We start from the raw sequence: 19,725 nt of genomic DNA on the forward strand, positions 1-19,725 counted from the left end.
CTAACATTTACTGAGGGCCTGTTTCACACTAGACGGTGCTGGGTGCTTGCATATGTGCTATCTAATTTAGTCTTTATAAGAGTCCTTATAAGACAGCTATTATTTTTCCATTTTCTAGATTTGGAAACCTAAGCTTGGGAAAATTAGATGACTTTTCCAGGGTTACCCAGCTGTTAATAGTGGAGCCATGTCTAAATGCAAATTGTCTAACTCTCAAACCAGTGATTTTTTCCCTTCATAATACTGCTTTGGGTTTCATGTGTAATCATGGAGAGGTCTCATTTCTTGATCTTCCTATAGGGGGAGACGGAAGCAGAGTATGAAATGGCAGAGTTTACATGTATTTACATACTCCTTTCTGATCCTAACCTTCAAAATGTCTTAAATATACTGAACTTTTAAACATAGTACGGAGTAGGATCTTAATGGGTGATCCAGTGGAGTGGCTGAGAAATGCTTTTCTCCCTAAAGATGTTTACAGAAGTATTTATTGCTTTCTGGAAATGTCCAATTATGAGCCATTATGTCCTAAAGAACAGAGGTTAATAGTGACCTCAGGGTATATAGCATTATCATTGTCTTACATTTAGACTTAACCTCCAGTTGAGAATTTCCATTTCTAAAACAGTTCACTTTAATCTGAGTATTTCTTGAAGGCAGACTCAGACTTAAGGTCTCTGTCCAATAAATGACAGAATTATTGGAAGTTCTGTGTTCATACTAGAGTATTTTTACTCTTCACTGATGAAGATAAAGGCTTCACATAAAAATTTTCAGACTACAGATGTAAGCCCTCATTTCAGCATGGTGATGAGACCATAATTTTCCTTTTGCTTTGCTGGAGGCCCCTTCTCACAGTTTGAAATGTAGGACACAGGAATTTTCTTGTTTGCTTCATTTTATTTTTTCCCCTAGGGATCATTTAACTTGCATCTGAAGTTCTAATTGAGGGGAAAACATAAAAATGGAGATATATTTGAGATAACAACCTAGAAAAATAACATTTAAATTCGATTCCAAATCTCAAAGTGGATTTGTATATCTGTATCTTTAATACTTTGAAGAATTGGTTCAGCTACTATACTCCTTTTTGTTGTTTGTTTGGTTTGGTTTTAATCTCTGACGTAGAGAAGTTATTTAACATAAATAGAATAATTTTATTGTATTCTAAGAGAAAGTGGGGAGGATGAGATCATCATGTTGAACCAACAGATTGGAAATACTCTGTACTCAAGCTCCCTTACCATCTCGCTCTGGGCAAGGGAATTATGGAAATGAAGTAAGAATGGCATCTTAACTGTGGACTTCCTGATTTTCAGTGTTATTGTTAAATATTAAAATTATCTCTCAGTTTGACTATAAGAAAATTGCTTGATTTGGGTATTCTATTTTTTCTTAGAATTGACAGAGACAAATTGACAGGAAGGGATAGACGAGCCTGAGCTCCTGACACTGCTTTTAGTCACAGTATTTACTGCTGCTGCTGCTGCTAAGTCGCTTCAGTCGTGTCCGACTCTGTGCGACCCTATAGACGGCAGCCCACCAGGCTCTGCTGTCCCTGGGATTCTCCAGGCAAGAACACTGGAGTGAGTTGCCATTTCCTTCTCCAATGCATGAAAGTGAAAAGTGAAAGTAAAGTCGGTCAGTCATGTCTGACTCTTCGCGACCCCATGGACTGCAGCCTTCGAGGCTCCTCCGTCCATGGGATTTTCCAGGCAAGAGTAGTGGAGTGGGTTGCCATTGCCTACTCTGGCAGTATTCACTAGCAGTCCCCTAAACAAGTTCACATTTTTGGCAGCTGTAACCTGGAGTTGATAGAGATGCTGCTTAATCAACCAATATTATTTTAATGTTCCTGGGGTATGAGATATGTGGTAAAATCAGAGAAGTGTAAGATTCAGTTTACCCCACTCCAAACTGTGTTACTTTGCTTTGGATACGTTATCTCATTCAACCTTCACAGCAACCTGGTCCATTAAATCTGTTAACAATCATCATTTTACAGTTTAGGATTTTAAAACTTAGCCACACAGCTAGAAAGTAGTGAGGTTTTAATTTAGATTTGAATTTAGGTTTCTATAACTTCAGAACCCACGTTCACTAATCACTGGAGATAACTAGGAAATAGATAGGTATTTGCACATACACAGAATCTCATCGTGAAGAAAGATGAGGAAATCGGACAAACACAAATTGACATTCCATGAAATAACTAGCTTATATCCTTCAAAAATATTGAGATCAAGAAACACAGGAAGGGTTGACTGAAAAACTATTCTAGGTTAAAGGAGACTAAAAATGCATGACATCTAAATGCAATCAATGTGTGACTGTGGGTTTGATTTGGGAACAGGAAAAAAAAAACTTCATAGAGGACATTATGAGGTATTTGATAAAATTTGAATACAGAATGGGTTAAATAGTGTTTATCAGTATTATATAACCATGACTATATATGAAAATGTCTTTTCTTTAGGAAATATATACTAAAAATTTTAGGGATAAAAGGCCCTGACCATCCCCTACTTACTCTCAAGTGGTTTATGAAAGAGGGAGAATGACAAAGCAAATGTGGCAAAGTGTAAATAATTGAATAAAGGGTAAATCTGGGGAAAGAGTGTAGGAGAGTCATATTTTTATCATGTTTTTTATATACTTGAAATTATGTAATGAAAAATTTTAAATGCCTTATGTTCTATAAATGTGGCTAAAATTCTTTAGAAACCTGCAAAACAGAACTTAGGCCAGGAGATGAGGGCCATTCATGCTTCCTCCGTTGGCAAAGAACTTGCCAAAGCAAGTTAAGGAGATAAACACAGACTGTTATTTTAAAGAGGAAACATAAGTCATGCTGTCAAGATGTTTTTCTTATACCTCCTTTGGGGACATCTCTCTTTTCTTCAAAATAGTTAGTTGTTTTCACTAATATTTTTGTCTCATTTCTTTGGCCCCTCTTAGATAGTTCATATTTCTGACTTACTAACATAATCTTGGATGGAGAGGTAAATGTGTTTGTTCTTTTTAACGAAATAAACTACAAAGTAGAATAAAAATTGCTTTTACTACTGTTTTGTTAATTTTCTTTTTTAACAGTATATATGCCACATATACTGTCTCTGTTTTAGGTGGTTGTCAGTCAAACCTTGATTATGTATGAGTGAATTATGCTACTTTAAGCGTTATCAAGGTTACTGTTTTTCTTCACTCCACCAGTCCTGTTTACCCTCGCCTCGGCCAGAGAATGAGTGAAGTCGCTCAGGCGTGTCCAACTCCTTGCAACCCCGTGGACTGTAGCCCACCAGGCTCCTTCGTCCATGGGATTCTCCAGGCAAGAATACTGGAGTGGGTTGCCATTTCCTTCTCCAGGGGATCTTTCCAACCCAGGGATCGAACCCAGGTCTCCCACATTGCAGACAGACGCTTTAACCTCTGAGCTGCCAGAGAATAGATGTGGGACAAATATGAAGGTAGCCAAAGTATGGGGGCCTCCCTGATAGCTCAATTGGTAAAGAATCCACCTACAATGCAGGAGACCCTGGTTTGATCCTGGGTTGGGAAGATCCCCTGGAGAAGGGAAAGGCTACCCACTCCGGTATTCTGGTCTGGAGAATTCCATGGACTGTATAGTCCATGGGGTTGCAAAGAGTCAGACATGACTGAGCAACTTTCACTTTCAAAGTATTAGAGCTTCAGCTTTAGCATCAGTCCTTCCAGTGAATATTCAGAGTTTATTTCCTTTAGGATTGATTGGTTTGATCTCCTTGCTGTCCAAGGGACTCCCAGGGGTTGACTCACTGAAGGGGACCCTGACACTAAGAAAGATTGAGGGGAGGAAGAGAAGAGGGTGGCAGAGGATGAGACGGTTGGATGGCATCACTGACTCAATGGACATGAGTTTAAGCAAACTCCAAGAAATAGTAAAGGACAGGGGAAGCCTGCCATGCTGTGGTTCATGGAGTTGCAAAGAGTCAGACACAACTTAGCAACTGACCAACAACAAAATATGAAGGATGTTAAAGGTTTAAATTCATGATTTAACACATTTTTCTTTTTTTTCAATATTTTTTCATTCTCTTTCCTTTTTTAAAAAAAATGAGATTATAACTGCCATATAACACTGTATCAGTTTCAGATATATAACATAATGATTTGATATTTTTATGTATTGCAAAATGATCGTATTTATCTTTGTGTATTCTAAAAGTGCCTATAAATGCTGATGTGATTTTTTTCAAGATGAATAATTTGGTATTCATGGGTTAGATAACAAGGCAGAATTGGGAATTCCTTCTAATTGTAGATGGAAAGAACCCCAGATTTAAGTATTTTGGTTCAACTGATTGTGATCTGGGAGGAGTCTCAGGGAGCTCCATACATCAGTCAGTAGAACAGCAAAAATAAATGTTGCCTCCAACACCTGGTGATGGGGACAAGTAGCTATATATATAAAACTAAATCCTCTCTGCCTCCCCTCATAGCCACACACACACAGATAGAGAGAGGGAATAAAAGGCCATCTTGCCCCAGAATAAGAACTTAGTCTCTATAATGCATCTCTGCATATTAACCTTGGGTTATCATACTGTCAACAGTCAGCTTCCTTTTGAATCTTTGTTAAAGTTAGTCATAGACTAACTTTCACATGTGGGTACTTAGTTTTTATGTTGTTATATATCAATGTGAGTCAGGATCGTGAAATGGTTAAGTGCTTGGCCTCTGAAGCCAGACTTGGGTTTTTTAAAAACTGGTTCTACCACTTATTACCTGTGTGGTCTTAAACAAGTTGTTCATCTTTCCTTATCTGTAAAATGGGGTAAAATTCTCACCAATGTGAAATAATACATGTAAAGCACTTAGTGTCATACCTGGCATTTTGCATGTCTTCAACAAATGTTAGCTATTGTTATCACTGCTGTTAATATTATCATTAGTGTCATTTCTAATGACATTTCTTGCATTTGCTTATGTCTTTCAGATTTCTCATACTTTTCCCACAATCTCTCCTACTTCTGCCTTCCAGGCTGACTTCTTTTTAATTGAGGCATTTCATTTTCCCCCAGGGTTCAGAGATCATCCTCGAACCCCCCTCAAGCTTTCCTATTCCTTCCATTACTTCCAAAACCTGCTAAATGAATGGTGACAAAGAAAGAAATTCTTCTTCTTCACCAGTTAGGACCTGCCTGCCTGTTCTGTCTTTCGCAAAGGACTGAATTTATAATCCTCGTTTCTAAAACTGTGGGCAGTAATAAGTAAATGAGGCCTTACTTTTCCTCCATAAATTGGATCATAAGTATATCAAGGCTCTTGAGAGTCCCTTGGACTGCAAGGAGATCCAACCAGTCCATTCTGAAGGAGATCAGCCCTGGTATTTCTTTGGAAGGAATGATGCTAAAGCTGAAACTCTAGTACTTTGGCCACCTCATGCGAAGAGTTGACTCATTGGAAAAGACTCTGATGCTGGGAGGGATTGGGGGCAGGAGGAGAAGGGGACGACAGAGAATGAGATGGCTGGATGGCATCACTGACTCAATGGACGTGAGTCTGAGTGAACTCCGGGATTTGGTGATGGACAGGGAGGCCTGGCGTGTTGCGATTCATGGGGTCGCAAAGAGTCGGTCACGACTGAGCGACTGAACTGAACTGGACTGAAGTATATAAAAACCCATAAAATCCATTGCATAATCTGATGAAATCTTCCAAATATAGCTGAAAAGATCTGATTTGGGATTAGATGGACAAGGTCTGTCCCTTCTAGTTCAAAGTACCTTTCCTCTGGCTTGGCTTCTTCCTAGTAACAGGGCATTTCTAAGGATCAAATGAGGTAGGTCGTGCGTGGGAAACAGCTTTTTAAACTGTAAACACAATGGTGATGGGAGGGGTGATTATTACATATGGACAAAGGCCCCAGCAACCTAAGTGATGCCAGGATTCAACCTCGACAATAAAGATGCTAGCTCCAGAAGTTCACAGTAAACTCTTTGAGCTAGAGAGGCTAGTGACTAACTTCATTCAGTGACTGCAAGGCCTGTCTTCTTCCCTCATCCTCATATTCTCTGACAGAATGTTGTGTCAGATTCCAGGGCAGTCTTCAGGGATGGACTTTGGGACACAGAATGGCAGAAAAGTACTAAATAGGGACAGGGAGTGAGGATTAGGAAAGATTTCTTTGGTGCCGTTTTCCAACCCTCATCCTGGCAGCCCTTATTGATTAAATGACATTTCAAATTCAAGTTCAGTAAGGATGAGGCCAGATATGGCTTCTGCCACACTGGGCTGGCAGACCTGAGCAGTCAGAAGATAGCTTTTGAGTGTTTGCGTGTGTCTTTCTTGTTTCTAGACTATTAGAAATTCTTTTCTGTAAAGCCTAGACTCGTATGAGCTTATCATCATCATCATAACTGCAAACACGTAGGTGTGATGCCTGATAACACAGTGCACTCCAAGCATTGGGGATTATTATGGAGTGAATTGTGTCCCCCACAAATTCAAATGTTAGAATGACAGTTCCAGCCTACAGTGCCTCAGAATGTTACTGTATTTGGAGTTGGTTGGAAGCCCAACAAAATTAGTCCCCACTCTCCACAGCCTTGCCAGGAAAAAAACAAAAAAACAAAAAAACCGCATCCCAAACTCTTTCTCCCCAAATCAGTGCTTTCTGAATTCAAAAGTCCCCTTATTCTTCATCATTTCATCCTTTGCCCTCCTTGCATAGCTTCCCTTGCTTCCTCTAAATGGAAGGGAAATGCTGCTTTCTAACTGTGCCTAGTTCTGCTTAATCATGCTGTCATGAATGACTTAAAAGAAACCACATTGAGGAAGCTGGGAATAGATAGGTGGTGCTATTGGCAGAGCAATGGAACTGGGCTCTAATTGGACATCATCTAGTTGTCTTCCTCCTGCCAAGGAGTTTGTAATTCATTGCTTCACTCTTGTCTTTTTATTGGCTGTATTAAGGTGTTTCTCCCATCATAATCTCTAAGTTATCAAGAGCCCCTTAGAAAGCAAGTGCCATTGCTTACTTTGTTCCTGCCTAATTAATGGTATCGCCTAAACAAACTACTCTTGATGAGGTGTTTTTTTAAATCTTCTTTATTGCTTTCATGTAAATATATTTTAGTTTGTTTGTCAAAGTTGTTTGCAAATGAGTTTGCTCTGGAAGGTACTCATCAGGAATGATGAGAGGCCCCAATTTGAACTTCAAAGTAAAATTAACAACACTCTGTTTCTCATGTGCTAAAGAGTTTTGTCATTTGGTTTCTCTAAGATTTAAGTGAAATTTCTCCTTCCCTCAGTGTGATTTGCCTTTTCAGCTGTTTCACAGTTGATCCTCTGGTCCTTTGTCCATTGTCACATGAGAACTAGTTCTACTTAGCCAGAACTCTGTATTATTTCCTGAAGATCAAACAAGAGCACCTTATAATAGTTTTTTACCAAAATATATTTCAGCCACAGTATTTCAAAATACAGAAAATCTTAACAGCTAAATATTAAATCCTGCTGAAAATGAAGTTATAAAATGAAGTAGAGCACAGTGTTTTGTAGAAATCAGCCAATAATCTCATTGTGTTGAGCTTTTAGTGTTTATATAACTTGTTTCCATTGATTTTTAATATTTATTTATTTTTAATATTTATTTATGATTGGTTTACAATATTCGTTTGATTTCTGTCATATGTCAGCCTGAATCAACCATGGGTGTACATATGTCCCCTCCCTCTTGAATTTCCCTCCCACCTCCCACCCATCCCCACCCCTCTAGGTTATTACAGAGCCCTCTTTTGAGTTCCCTGAGTCATACAGCAAATTGATTTTCTTTTGTCGGGTGTTTCTAAAATACTAAGTGTTGTTTAGTATTTATGTAGATCAGTACAAAATTGGGTCTGTCTAATTAGTTCCCAGTCTAATCTGTAAATGTACACTAATCAGGTTTGAAAGAGTCCAAATTGAGGGTCAAATGTAGGTGTCAGTTGGCAGTGGGTTGAATCAAAGAGCTGGGAGTTTCAGGCTTCATGTAAGTGGGGCTAGTCTTTGGATTTCTTTTGTTTTTAGTGGTAAAAAGAAGACTGATGTACCTTTACCTTTCACTGTACACTGACAGAGGCGTCCCAAGGTGGCTCAGTGGTAAAGAATCTGCCTGCCAATGCAGGAGATGCAGGCTCGATCCCTGGGTCGGGAAGACCCTCTGGAGGGGGAAATGGAAACCCACTCTAGCCTGGAAAAACCCCATGGACAGAGGAGCCTGGCAGGCTGTGGTCCATAGAGTCATAAAGGAGTTGGATGTGACTGAGCACAAGCACATACACTGATGGTGAGCAAATAAGTGTCAAATTGCTCAGAAATCTTGGAGGAAGATGAGTAATGATAGTCTTAGTTTAGCAGTACAGAATTTGGCCAATGAAAGAACCTCTCATTCTTGTAAGGTCAAAACTATTTTCTCCCTTTCAGAAACAAGTCAGGTTGCGTGGGCCAAAATACATGCTCCATTTGACCACACATTGGCAGGACAGTCCAGTTTTCTTCTAGGTCATAACTCTGGATTTTTTTCCAGCTAAGAAATCTATAACCAAAAGAATTTTAGGGTCCTATTCTTGGAATACTCCTACTTTCTCTCTTCTTAGAAATTCAAACAGCTTTGAGTGGACAGTGTTCTTGGAATCTCATTGCCTTGTTGGGTCACAGGCCCTGAGCTTGCAGATGAAAATGAAAGCACCCTACGTGTGTGTGTGTGTATGTGTGTGTGTGTGTGTGTGTGTATAAATTCAGCCTTTGGTTTTCATTGTGATTATCTTGCTAATGCCCGCTATAAAAATTCACTAGGTTTTCCGGGTGATCAGGTGATTAGAAAGGCATGGAGAGTGTATATCTAGGGTAAGACTAGCTTAAGATCCTTCATCTGTGGATCTGTGCATCTGATATGAGAAGGATTTGCTTCTGGTATTTCCCTACTTTTATGTTTCATGCCGTACCTATTTGTCCCACTTCCCCCAGTTCCTCTTAATGGTAGGTACCATGTGTTTTAAGGCAGGCTACTTGGGTTCATTCTTCCTGGAGGAAAATAAATGTCCTAATTTAAATGATAGAAAGGTGTAAGTGACTTTTTTGTATTACCTCTCCTGGGAATATTTCTGTTTTAAAGACATTAAGCTGAGAACAGTAGTCCTGGTTACTAAAGGAAGGGAAATATTTGGGATAAGAAGATCTTTCTGGCTTAAATTACAACTTTATGAGTATAATTTTCCAAAGTAGTTATGTGAAGTCACAGAGTTCCTCCTAATAGCTCTAATATCCATTTCTAAAAAACCTCCTGCAGAGCTGCTATGATTTGGTCATATTAACTAGTTTTTAAGTTTCACTTCTTTTTCCCATTTTGTAGAAATACTTAAAAGATGGCCCCCAAAAGAGGAAGTCAAGCAGCAGAGACCCAGATAATCAGTTCCTGAATAAAGAAGATCTGATGTTATTTTATTTAAAAATTGTGCCACTTTATGTAAAACCCACGTGCACTACTTAAAAAGCTGAAATTAGGTCCCTTAGATTTATTTAGCAGTAGCTTACATCAGTGGTAGATCTGAAACTCCCTGGATACCCGATGTCTCTCTTCTCTCTTGAGTTTCTAGTTAACTGATTAAAAATTCATGTTTTCTCATAAAATTTATCTTTTAATGTAATAAGAATTTGTGAGAGAGCAGACTTTTTAATTTTTAAGCACTTTAAACTCCCGTTCTCAAGTCATCTTCACAGAAGTCCTTTGAAATGCCTGAATAATGTAATCAGAAAACTCAGTAATTGTTATCTAGTGATGGTTAATGCTTTTATACTACACCGAGAATACTCTCTCCTCTTCTAGGAGACCGAGGGAGTGTAGATAAATACTTCCTGTAGGAGCTGCTCTGGTTCTGAAACTACCATCATCTTAGTCCCATATTTGATCTCAGCACATGGGGACATCTATTGAGTTTTGGGGTAAATCATTTTAATTTAGTTGCTCTGTCATTAAGTTTCAGTCTTAGCTTCCATAAGAGACTGATTTTAGTCTTTTCTGATCTTCAGTAGAATAATTTGCTTTATAATTTATAGTATAATGTTTTTCCCTTTTGGAAAATTGGTAAAGCATGCTTTTTATACAGTAAATGTAGGATTTGTCAGCTATTATATTTGAAATGAGGATTTCCTCATTAAAAATGGCCCGAGTGAGGGCCATTGGTTATATTAATAAGATGTATTGCTAAAAATCTGTGTTGAAAGATTCAAAAACATTATAAATCACAAATGTTCCTTTGGAAAGTATTGTTTTAAGCTGCCGCCTAAGCTATCCATTGCTTTAGATTTAGGGTATAAGGACAGGTTGTAAAGATGAGGGCATTAGTCTGGTATCAAGACCTTTGATGCAGATTCTTAATGAAATGTCACCTTGCACAGTTGTTACTACTATTGTTGTTTTTCTTCTTTTTTAATATCAAAGTGCTATTATATAAAATTTAATATCAAATTACAATAGAAAAAAATTAAATACTGATGCTGGTTCATACTGTCATTTATCACTTAAGAGGGCAGCCTTTCTACCAACTTAGGCATGATAAAAATTCTTGCCCTGCTCGTCCTTGCAGTTTGTATTTAGTGGTTATGTACTTTCACAGTCTGAAGAAAATCATCTTAATGTCTATACTGAAGTAGTGATTAAGGCCAGAAAGTAAAGTGGGAGATAAAGAAACGATACCCACACATAGAAAATACTGGAAATAGCCAAGGAAAAGGAGTTGGGAGTAGGGGAATAAATATCCTGACCTCTGTCTTCTCTTGTCAAAACCCAACTGTAAACCAGAGAATAAGAGAGTGACACAATCTTAGAGAACTTGGAGCAAGGCAGAAAAAGGTGGGGAATGGTACGAAAGTGATCGCGGCGAGGCAGCAGTGAGCCGTGGCGTGACACGAGATCTTAATTCCCTGCCCAGGAGTTGAACCTGGGTAGCCTGGATGAGAACCAGGAATCTTAGCCACCAGGCCAGCAAAGGCTAGAGGCTGGCTAGGAGTTACTTTCCCCTGGATCTTTGCCCCCAGTGAAGAATGCATTTATCACGGAAGCAGAAACTGTAAATGTAGGTACAAAGTTGATTATTAGAGACATAGCACGAGTGGGAGAGCATACAGAGAAATAGTTTTTTTTAGTTAAGACAGAAACAAGACAGACAGAGATGCACACCCAGAGAGAAAGTGTGTAGGTGTCCCCTTAGTGAGGAGGAGCTCAGTAAAGAGGCGATTAAGCTACTCATACAGGTCAGTTCTTCCGTTGTCTCCCTTTGAGCCTGTTATCTGGTTTCTTTTTCCACACTTGACCTACCCTGGGATCCTTCCCTGGGTTGTGCATGCACCCCTCAGCCAAGATGGATCTCAAAGTGAAGGCTTCTGGGAGGAGCAAGACCAATTATGGCCTGGCTTTATCTCTTGACTTTTGACTCACAAGGAGCCTTTCTGTTCATGTGTAGTGTCTCCCTTGACCCAAAAGAGGAGGAAGTAGAGATCCCTTAATGCTTTACTCAAACAGGGTTTTGCCCCTCTTTGTCCTTGCCATGACTATGACCTTAAGATGTTTACAAGAAACAAACCCTGGCTATTTACCTGGCTGTTTATATTTCAGAAAGCAAACAGGAGGCTGATTGTAAATGACTTACTTAACTGAACCCCACCTATTTCTTGTCTCAAGAAATGGTAACAGTTGTTAAGTAACCAGCCAGAAGCCCACTTCTTTGTGTCCATTGAAATGTAAACGGGAGGCCAGTTGTAAACGTCTAACCTGGAGCCCATCTATCTCCTACATCAAAAGGACAAGTGAAGAATAATCAGCACAGTTTTCAGAGAACTATAAAATTTAATTTTGGACAAGTGGTTCCTTATGAAGTAACTTGGAGGATTCTTTGCTACAGAGAAGCTATTTCCAGGTCTCCTGAAGGAGTTGGGAGCAGTATTGGTATAATTCTGAGAAAGTTGCAGAAAGTACGGGAATGAGTGGTGAACACAGATTTACCTATGAAGCTGTTTTAAACTTCTCTGGTGGGCAGTATTCAAAGCCCTGGCTACCTTATTTATTATCTAATTCCTCTTCAAGACACCATTGTCAATTTTGACCTTTGCCAAGTGTTCTTTCTCTTTCCAGAAGACTCAGAGTGGCAGAGCTGCAGCTCAGAGGATTAATTTCAGTTTAGGAAAGGACAACCTAAACAGAGGGATAGGCTTCATGGCTAAAACTTTGTGCTCAGCTAAGAGTCTCTTTGTGTCAGTAAATGCAGCCTAAAGAAAAATTGGGGAATTGCTTTATGAAAACTAGTCACCAAATGTGGCCTTCTGAATTAGTATTGGTGGAGAAGGCAATGGCACCCCACTCCAGTACTCCTGCCTGGAAAATCCCATGGATGGAGGAGCCTGGTAGGCTGCAGTCCATGGGGTCGCTAAGAGTCGGACACGACTGAGCAACTTCACTTTCACTTTTCACTTTCATGCATTGGAGAAGGAAGTGGCAACCCACTCCAGTGTTCTTGCCTGGAGAATCCCAGGGATGGGGAGCCTGGTGGGCTGCCGTCTATGGGGTCGCATAGAGTCGGACACGACTGAAGCGACTTAGCAGCAGCAGCAGCGGGATCTTACGGCGCCCTTTCCCACTTTCATCCTCCATTGTCCACATTTGGAACATATTAGAATTTGCCAAAGTTGTATTATAATGTTAAATATGACCAATAAATTGGGGTAGATCTTTGTGGAAACTTTGCACAGGAAATAATATAGAAGATATAGGCTATAAGATTTCTATTTTGTCTTATGTTGAATTTATTCTAAATGGTTCCACTTAGATTTTTAATAGGGCATGGCAGCCCAATCCAGTATTCTTGCCTGGAGAATCTCATGGACAGAGGAGCCTGATGGGCTACAGTCCATAGGGTCGCAAGGAGTCAGACACGACTGAAGCGAATGAGCACACAGGTTTTTAATAAGTCACTTTTTGTCACTATAGTATTGTTTTGCCAAAGAATTCATCAGGGTATGCGGCTGGACCTAGATGCTGCTGCTGCTACTGCTGCTAAGTCACTTCAGTCGTATCCGACTCTGTGTGACCCCATAGACGGCAGCCCACCAGGCTTCCCCGTCCCTGGGATTCTCGAGGCAAGAACACTGGAGTGGGTTGCCATTTCCTTCTCCAATGCATGAAAGTGAAAAGTGAAAGTGAAGTCGCTCAGTCGTGTCCAACTCTTAGCGACCCCATGGACTGCAGCCTACCAGGCTCCTCCATCCATGGGATTTTCCAGGCAAAAGTACTGGAGTGGGGTGCCATTGCCTTCTCCAGGACCTAGATAAAAAGGTCTTCTAAATGATAGTACAAACAAAAAGATTATTTAGTATGTAGATGGAGAAACCAAACACTTGCTTAATAACAGCCTTTAATTATTATATAAACAAATAATCAGTTATATTCTCTGACCTTGCTGGGAAATGAGTTTAAGCTAAAAAAGTAAAGATTTAGGCTTGACACATAAGAGTTTCCTGAAAATAGAATAGTTATCTGGGAAAGGAGTTCCTTAGGAACATGTAAGATGTCCTTTTCTAGATGTCATTAAAAGCTAGCTTGGTTTTTTGTTGTTGTTGTTAGTTTGGAGAGAGTAGCCCCTCAAGGATCTCTTGTTAGGATTCTATGACTTTTTAGCTTTTGTACTTGGAAAGAATATTTGAATAGGTTACCTTTGCTTTCTTTTCTAATTTGGAATAGAACCCTTGTGTTTAATACATTGCTGTACTCATGATCAGAGTACAAATTCTTAATGATGCATCTGCTTATTCACCTGCTAACCATTAACCCTTGGAGTGCAAGGAGATCAAACCAGTCAATCCTAGAAATCAGTCCTGAATATTCATTGGAAGGACTGATGCTGAAGCTGAAACTCCAATACTTTGGCCACCTGTTGCAAAGAACTGACTCATTGGAAAAGACCCTGATGATGATGGGAAAGATGGAAGGCGGGAGGAGAAGGAGACGACAGAGGATGAGATGGTTGGATGGCATCATTGACTCTATGGACATGAGTTTGAGTAAACCCTGGGAGTTGGTGATGGACAGGGAAGCCTGGCGTGCTGCAGTCCATGGGGTCGCAAAGACTTGGACACGACTGAGTGACTGAACTGAACTGAACCATTTTCTGACTCTATCTGATGATGTATCTACACTCTACTAAGAAGCAGGTTCTACATTTGATTCAGATACTTAAATACAGGAATTTAGTCTTATCATCTTTCATTATTATGACTAGTTAGGCCCAGATCAAGATGGATAACTTTGAGGAAAAAATCAAGTGTTTCCAATTGCTCTTTTACTTCTTGCATCTGGTGAAAAGCATCATTTGCATTTCTAAAGATATTTTTCAAGTGCTTTAGATGTATTTTCTGCAAGGCACCCCAGCCAAATGCAAAATTTGGACAAAGCTCCATTTGATAAGCCCCAGTTTAAAGGCTCCTGATTTCCTGATAAAATAATTTGGTAGCATAACTAGATGAAGCCAGGCTTTGATAATGCAGTTTCAAGTAAACTGTTTCTTCAAGAGTCATGTATGGTTATAGGTGTCTTTCTAAGACTGTTAGTCTGTGTTGTTTCCAGGGGAGAGAGGTGAAGTTTGAGAGTGCATGCAAAATATTTGTTTAACTTTGGACTCTGTTTAGCCTGCTTCTTCTCTCTGGTATTTGATTTCCCTTAGAAGTGAACTGAGCTTCATGAATACTTAGAGGTCCAATCAAAGATCATTTGAATACTGAAAATTACAACAATAAATGATCTTTAGTCAGAAAACATCTTGGCTATTTATTAAACTTTGTTCAGATTTTTCTATCTCTAGGAACATTGTCCTTGATAAGCTCCTCCCATATAAATGGAAACGCAGGTGATTTATTATTGTAGCAGGCTTTATCTCACTGAGGTGAAACATGGGTTACATCATCTCTTCTGCCAGTTCCTAAATATATATGTCACTGCTGCTGCTGCTAAGTCGCTTCAATCGTGTCCGACTCTGCGACCCCATAGACAGCAGCCCACCAGGCTCCACCGTCCCTGGGATTCTCCAGGCAAGAACGCTGGAGTGGGTTGCCATTTCCCTCTCCAATGCGTGAAAGTGAAGTTGCTCAGTCGCGTTCGACTCTTAGCCACCCCATGGACTGCAGCCTACCAGGCTCCTCCGCCCGTGGGATTTTCCAGGCAAGAGTACTGGAGTGGGGTGCCATTGCCTTCTCCAATATATATGTTGTACTCTGGTAATTATTAGTTCCTAGACAATTGTTTCAAAGACCAAATATTTTTAAATGTTTTAAAGTCAGGCTAAAGATCTGACATGGACAATGGACTGGTTCAAAATTGGGAAAGGAGTATGTCAAGGCTCTGAGTGACTTCACTTTATTTTTTCACTTTCATGGATTGGAGAAGGCAATGGCAACCCACTCCAGTGTTCTTGCCTGGAGAATCCCAGGGACAGGGGAGCCTGGTGGGCTGCCGTCTATGGGGTCACACAGAGTCGGACACGACTGAAGTGACTTAGCAGCAGCAGCAGCATGTCAAGGCTATGTATTATCACCCTGCTTATTTAACTTCTATGCAGAATACATCATGGGAAATGCTGGGCTGGATGAATGATAAGCTGAAATCAAGATTGCCGGGAGAAATATCAACAACCTCAGATATGCAGATAATACCCCTCTAATGGCAGAAAGTGAAGAGGAACTAAAGAGCCTCTTGATGAGAGTGAAAGAGGAAAGTGAAAAGGCTGGCTTGAAACTCAACATTCAAAAAAACTAAGATCATGGCATCTGGTCCCATCACTTCATGGAAAATAGAAGCAGAAAAAGTGAAAACAGTAACAGGTTTTCTTTTCTTGGGCTCTAAAATCACTGTAGATGGTGACTATGGCCATGAAATTAAAAGACACTTGCTCGTTGGAAGGAAAGCTATGGCAAAACCTAGACAGCATATTAAAAAGCAGAGACAGCACTTTGCTGACAAAAGTCTGTATAGTCAAAGCTATAACCATTAGTCATGTTCAGATGTGAGAGTTGGACCATAAAGAAAACTGAGCACCCAAAAATTTATGCTTTAGAATTGTGGTTTTGGAGAAGACTCTTGAGAGTCCTTTGGACAGTAACAAGATCAAACCAGTCAATCCTAAAGGAAATCAACCTTGAACATCCATTGGAAGGACTGATTGTGTAGCTGAAGCTCCAATACTTTGGCCATCTGATGCGTAGAGCAACTCATTGGAAAAGACCCTGATGCTGGGAAAAATTGAAGGCAGGAAGAGAACGGAGCGGCAAAGGGTGAGATGGTTGGATTAGATAGCATCACTGACTCAATGGATGTGAGTTTGAACAAACTCTGGGAGACAGTGGAGGACAGAGGAGCCTGGCGTGCTGCAATCCGTGGGGTTACGAAGAGTCAGACATGACTTAGCGACTGAACAAAAACAATAAAGTTCTCATAAAACTGAATGAAGAATAAGAGGCTTTCAAATCTGAGACCTGTCCTTAATTTAGCCACGTGAAGTACCTAATTTGCCATACATCTGCATTTATTTCCAAAAGGAGATAACCCTGCCTGTAGCTCAAACACAGGGAACATCTTTCTTGTTCTTTAAATTCAACTAAATAAAAACCTGGCAGTTTCTAAACTCACATATGAGACTATCCCCCTTTCCTATTTAAATACATATTTGAGGAAAAGTTCCTTGTAGTTAAGGAAAGCTGCCTTTCCTCCCTTTGAAAAACTCTCATCCTCCCTTCCCTCTGTACTTGTTGCTCCTAGGGGATGTTCAGTGCCATCAATATGGACACAGCACAGCTGCTCACCAACAGCAAAGGCACTTTTACAGAATCAAATCCTGAGGGTTCTTCTAGATGATGACAGAGTGAATCCCTGTCTTTGAAGGGAGGGATCCCTGCCACTTTGGACAGGATTGGGAAATGCCATTTATTGATAAAGGAAATATAAAGAAGAGAACATTGACCCGGTGGCTATGCCATCAACAAACAGAAGGATAATAGGCTTGTCATTTAACGTGCCTGAGGCCTCAATTGTTTACCTAAAAAACAAGGTAGCTGGTCTCTAAAAATTCATACTGCCATAAAATTACATGGTTATTGATCTTGAGGACTTTGAATATGGTCCTCAGATTCACTCAGAATCATACTTTTCCCTTGTCTCTGAAATCAAAGTGGACCTAGAATTTGTCCAGTGTACATGAAACTTGTCACACACTTCAAAATGTCACCACACTTTTCTTTAATCTCTACCTAATTCAGGGTAGATTGATCCTAACAGTGATTAAAAGGAATGTGTTTGAGGAAATCTTAGGAGACTTGGCTTGCAGCAAGTGGAAAGGCCTCAGAAATGTTTAAGGCTGTTTTCAAGATCTGGTTATCTTTCAGTTATCTGGTTGATGTTTCCCAAGAAACTTGTTCCAAGCTTGTCATAATTTCTAATATAACCGCTAAATCAAAGAGAGCAATTCCCAGGCAAACAGAGAGTCAAGCCAAATCCTCTTTCCATTGTTTTTATTACAGGGTGCTATGGAGACCGCATGGACTTTGGAGTCAGCCAGAGCAGGGAGTTCACAATCTGACTATGCCTTTTTCTGATTTTGTGGTACATGTTAACCTTCCTGTGTCCCAGAGTCTTCATCTATAAAACAGCAATACTTAAGTTGTTTGGTTGCTCAGTCATGTCCAACTCTGCAACCCCATGGACTATAGCCCACCAGGCTCCTCTGTCCATGGAATTTCCCAGGCAAAAATTGAGTGGGTTGCCATTTCCTACTCCAGGGGATCTTCCTGACCCAGGGATCGAACCCACATATCCTGCATTGACAGGCAGGTTCTTTACCACTGAGCCACCAGGGAAACCCAATACTTAAGTACTTACTTTAAAAATTATTTTGTATCTCTCTTTAGCATTTATGAAATATCTCATAGAGGTAGTTTCATTTAGGGGATTGTGTGGGTAAAATATCATTTAGGTTTTGAGACCTAAGTCAGGCTTGCTGGGTATAGGCCCTGGCCTTTGGAGCTAGGTCATACCAGATGCAGAGCTTTGGATAGTTTTGGGGATCTTGTCTAAAATATCCTTTTATGTTTTCCAGGAATCTGAATTTCTGTGTTTGGAATTTGATGAGGTCAAGGTCAATCAAGTCCTGAAGAAGCTCTCAGAGGTAGAAGAAAGTATCAGCACACTGATGCAACCAGCCTAGCTGAAGATGGAGATGTTGAAGCAGAGGTGTTCATGATCCCTCCCCAAAGGGGGATGCTTTTTTTAAAAAAGAAAAATCGTATTCCCCCAATAGTATTAAATCCTCAAGTTCAAATCTTGCCTGCCTCTGCTTGTTGCAATTTCTCTGTCTCCCTTTCATTTACTCTTACAGTTGATCTCCTGCAGAAGTCCTTATCCTTCAGCACACAGAGGCACTCATAAGAGCATTTTTTAAAAAGGACTTAAGGAGCCTATCCTCAGAGACTTGAATCCCCCCTTAGACTAGGGTGGGATCAACTTTAGAAACCTTTGTTATGGTGGGTTATTCCTGGGTACGATTATAGGAATTTATACATGATCAATCATGTAAGAATTTTTAAAAGGGAGAAAACATTTTACTCATGCAAATACAGGCTGACCAAATGTGGCCTGAACTGAGGCCTGAGGAGCCTGCCTTCCCTAGAAGAGGTTTACTGACCTTGGTAAGACATGAGATGCTTCTGGAACTGATTCAGGCATTTGTATTAGTTCTGCCTAAATCTAAGGGCCGGGGGGTGGTCTGGTTTGATCTGAGCTACTGGGAAACTTGGACTTTTCTGGAACCTAGAACTAAATTCGGGAAGGCAATGGCACCCCACTCCAGTACTCTTGCCTGGAAAATCCCACGGACGGAGGAGCCTCGTAGGCTGCAGTCAATGGGGTCGCTAGAGTCGGACACGACTGAGCGACTTCACTTTCACTTTTCACTTTTCTTGGAGAAGGAAATGGCAACCCACTCCAGTGTTCTTGCCTGGAGAATCCCAGGGACGGGGGAGCCTGGTGGGCTGCCGTCTATGGGGTCGCACAGAGCTGGACACGACTGAAGCAACTTAGCAGAACTAAATTGCCTCATCATTCAGGGACTCCCTTCACTTAGCTCAAATCAGGATTGTGGGAAGGGAAAATGTCTACTGAAGTGATGGGAGGTCTTTTACCTTAGAAATTTTGAGTCATCGCGTAAAACCTCTTGAAGAAAATTTCTTTGAGAAAACTAGGTCCTGTAAAAGTGGTTATACCAAACACCAAGAACATTCTAAGAGGATAAATTGTTAACCAGAACATTGAGGCTGTGGTCCTTGTTGAACAGCTTTTATCATCTGATAATGATAGCATTCAGAAACTTCACTTGTCTTTGGGATATAATGTGTCCCCAAAATATAGTACTCTTGGTCTGTGGCTACAACATATGTCAGTTCTAATGAATTTATTCCAGGGCAGTAATAATTCTTGTGTTAAGCATTTTCTTCTAAATCAACTTAAAGACATTTTAGGAGCTTTTCCAAAACCCGAGCAGAAAATTTGATTTCTTCCCTGATTAAGACCATCCCAGCAGTTAGCAAACAATGACCAGAAGGTTTTGAATGTAACCTCTGTGGACCCTTCAGAAAACATCTTCAAACAGTATGGTAAACAGAATCAGAGAAGTC

The 19,725-nt window shown here is 40.2% G+C and overlaps 1 protein-coding gene across 2 annotated transcripts in view; it reads left to right on the forward strand.

Annotated features, from left to right (window-relative positions):
- COMMD1 (copper metabolism domain containing 1) overlaps nucleotides 1–18,378 on the forward strand; it is a 185,551-nt gene extending 167,173 nt beyond the window's left edge. For both annotated transcript variants that reach the window (XM_006049391.3, XM_025261227.2), the window contains one exon: nucleotides 18,153–18,378. In XM_006049391.3, the coding sequence (XP_006049453.1) occupies nucleotides 18,153–18,260 (108 nt within the window). In that variant the 3' untranslated portion in view covers nucleotides 18,261–18,378. The remainder of the gene's footprint in view (nucleotides 1–18,152) is intronic.
- Nucleotides 18,379–19,725: the final 1,347 nt, after the last annotated feature.

Source organism: Bubalus bubalis, chromosome 12 (assembly GCF_019923935.1).
Source record: "Bubalus bubalis isolate 160015118507 breed Murrah chromosome 12, NDDB_SH_1, whole genome shotgun sequence".
Lineage (NCBI taxonomy): Eukaryota > Metazoa > Chordata > Mammalia > Artiodactyla > Bovidae > Bubalus > Bubalus bubalis.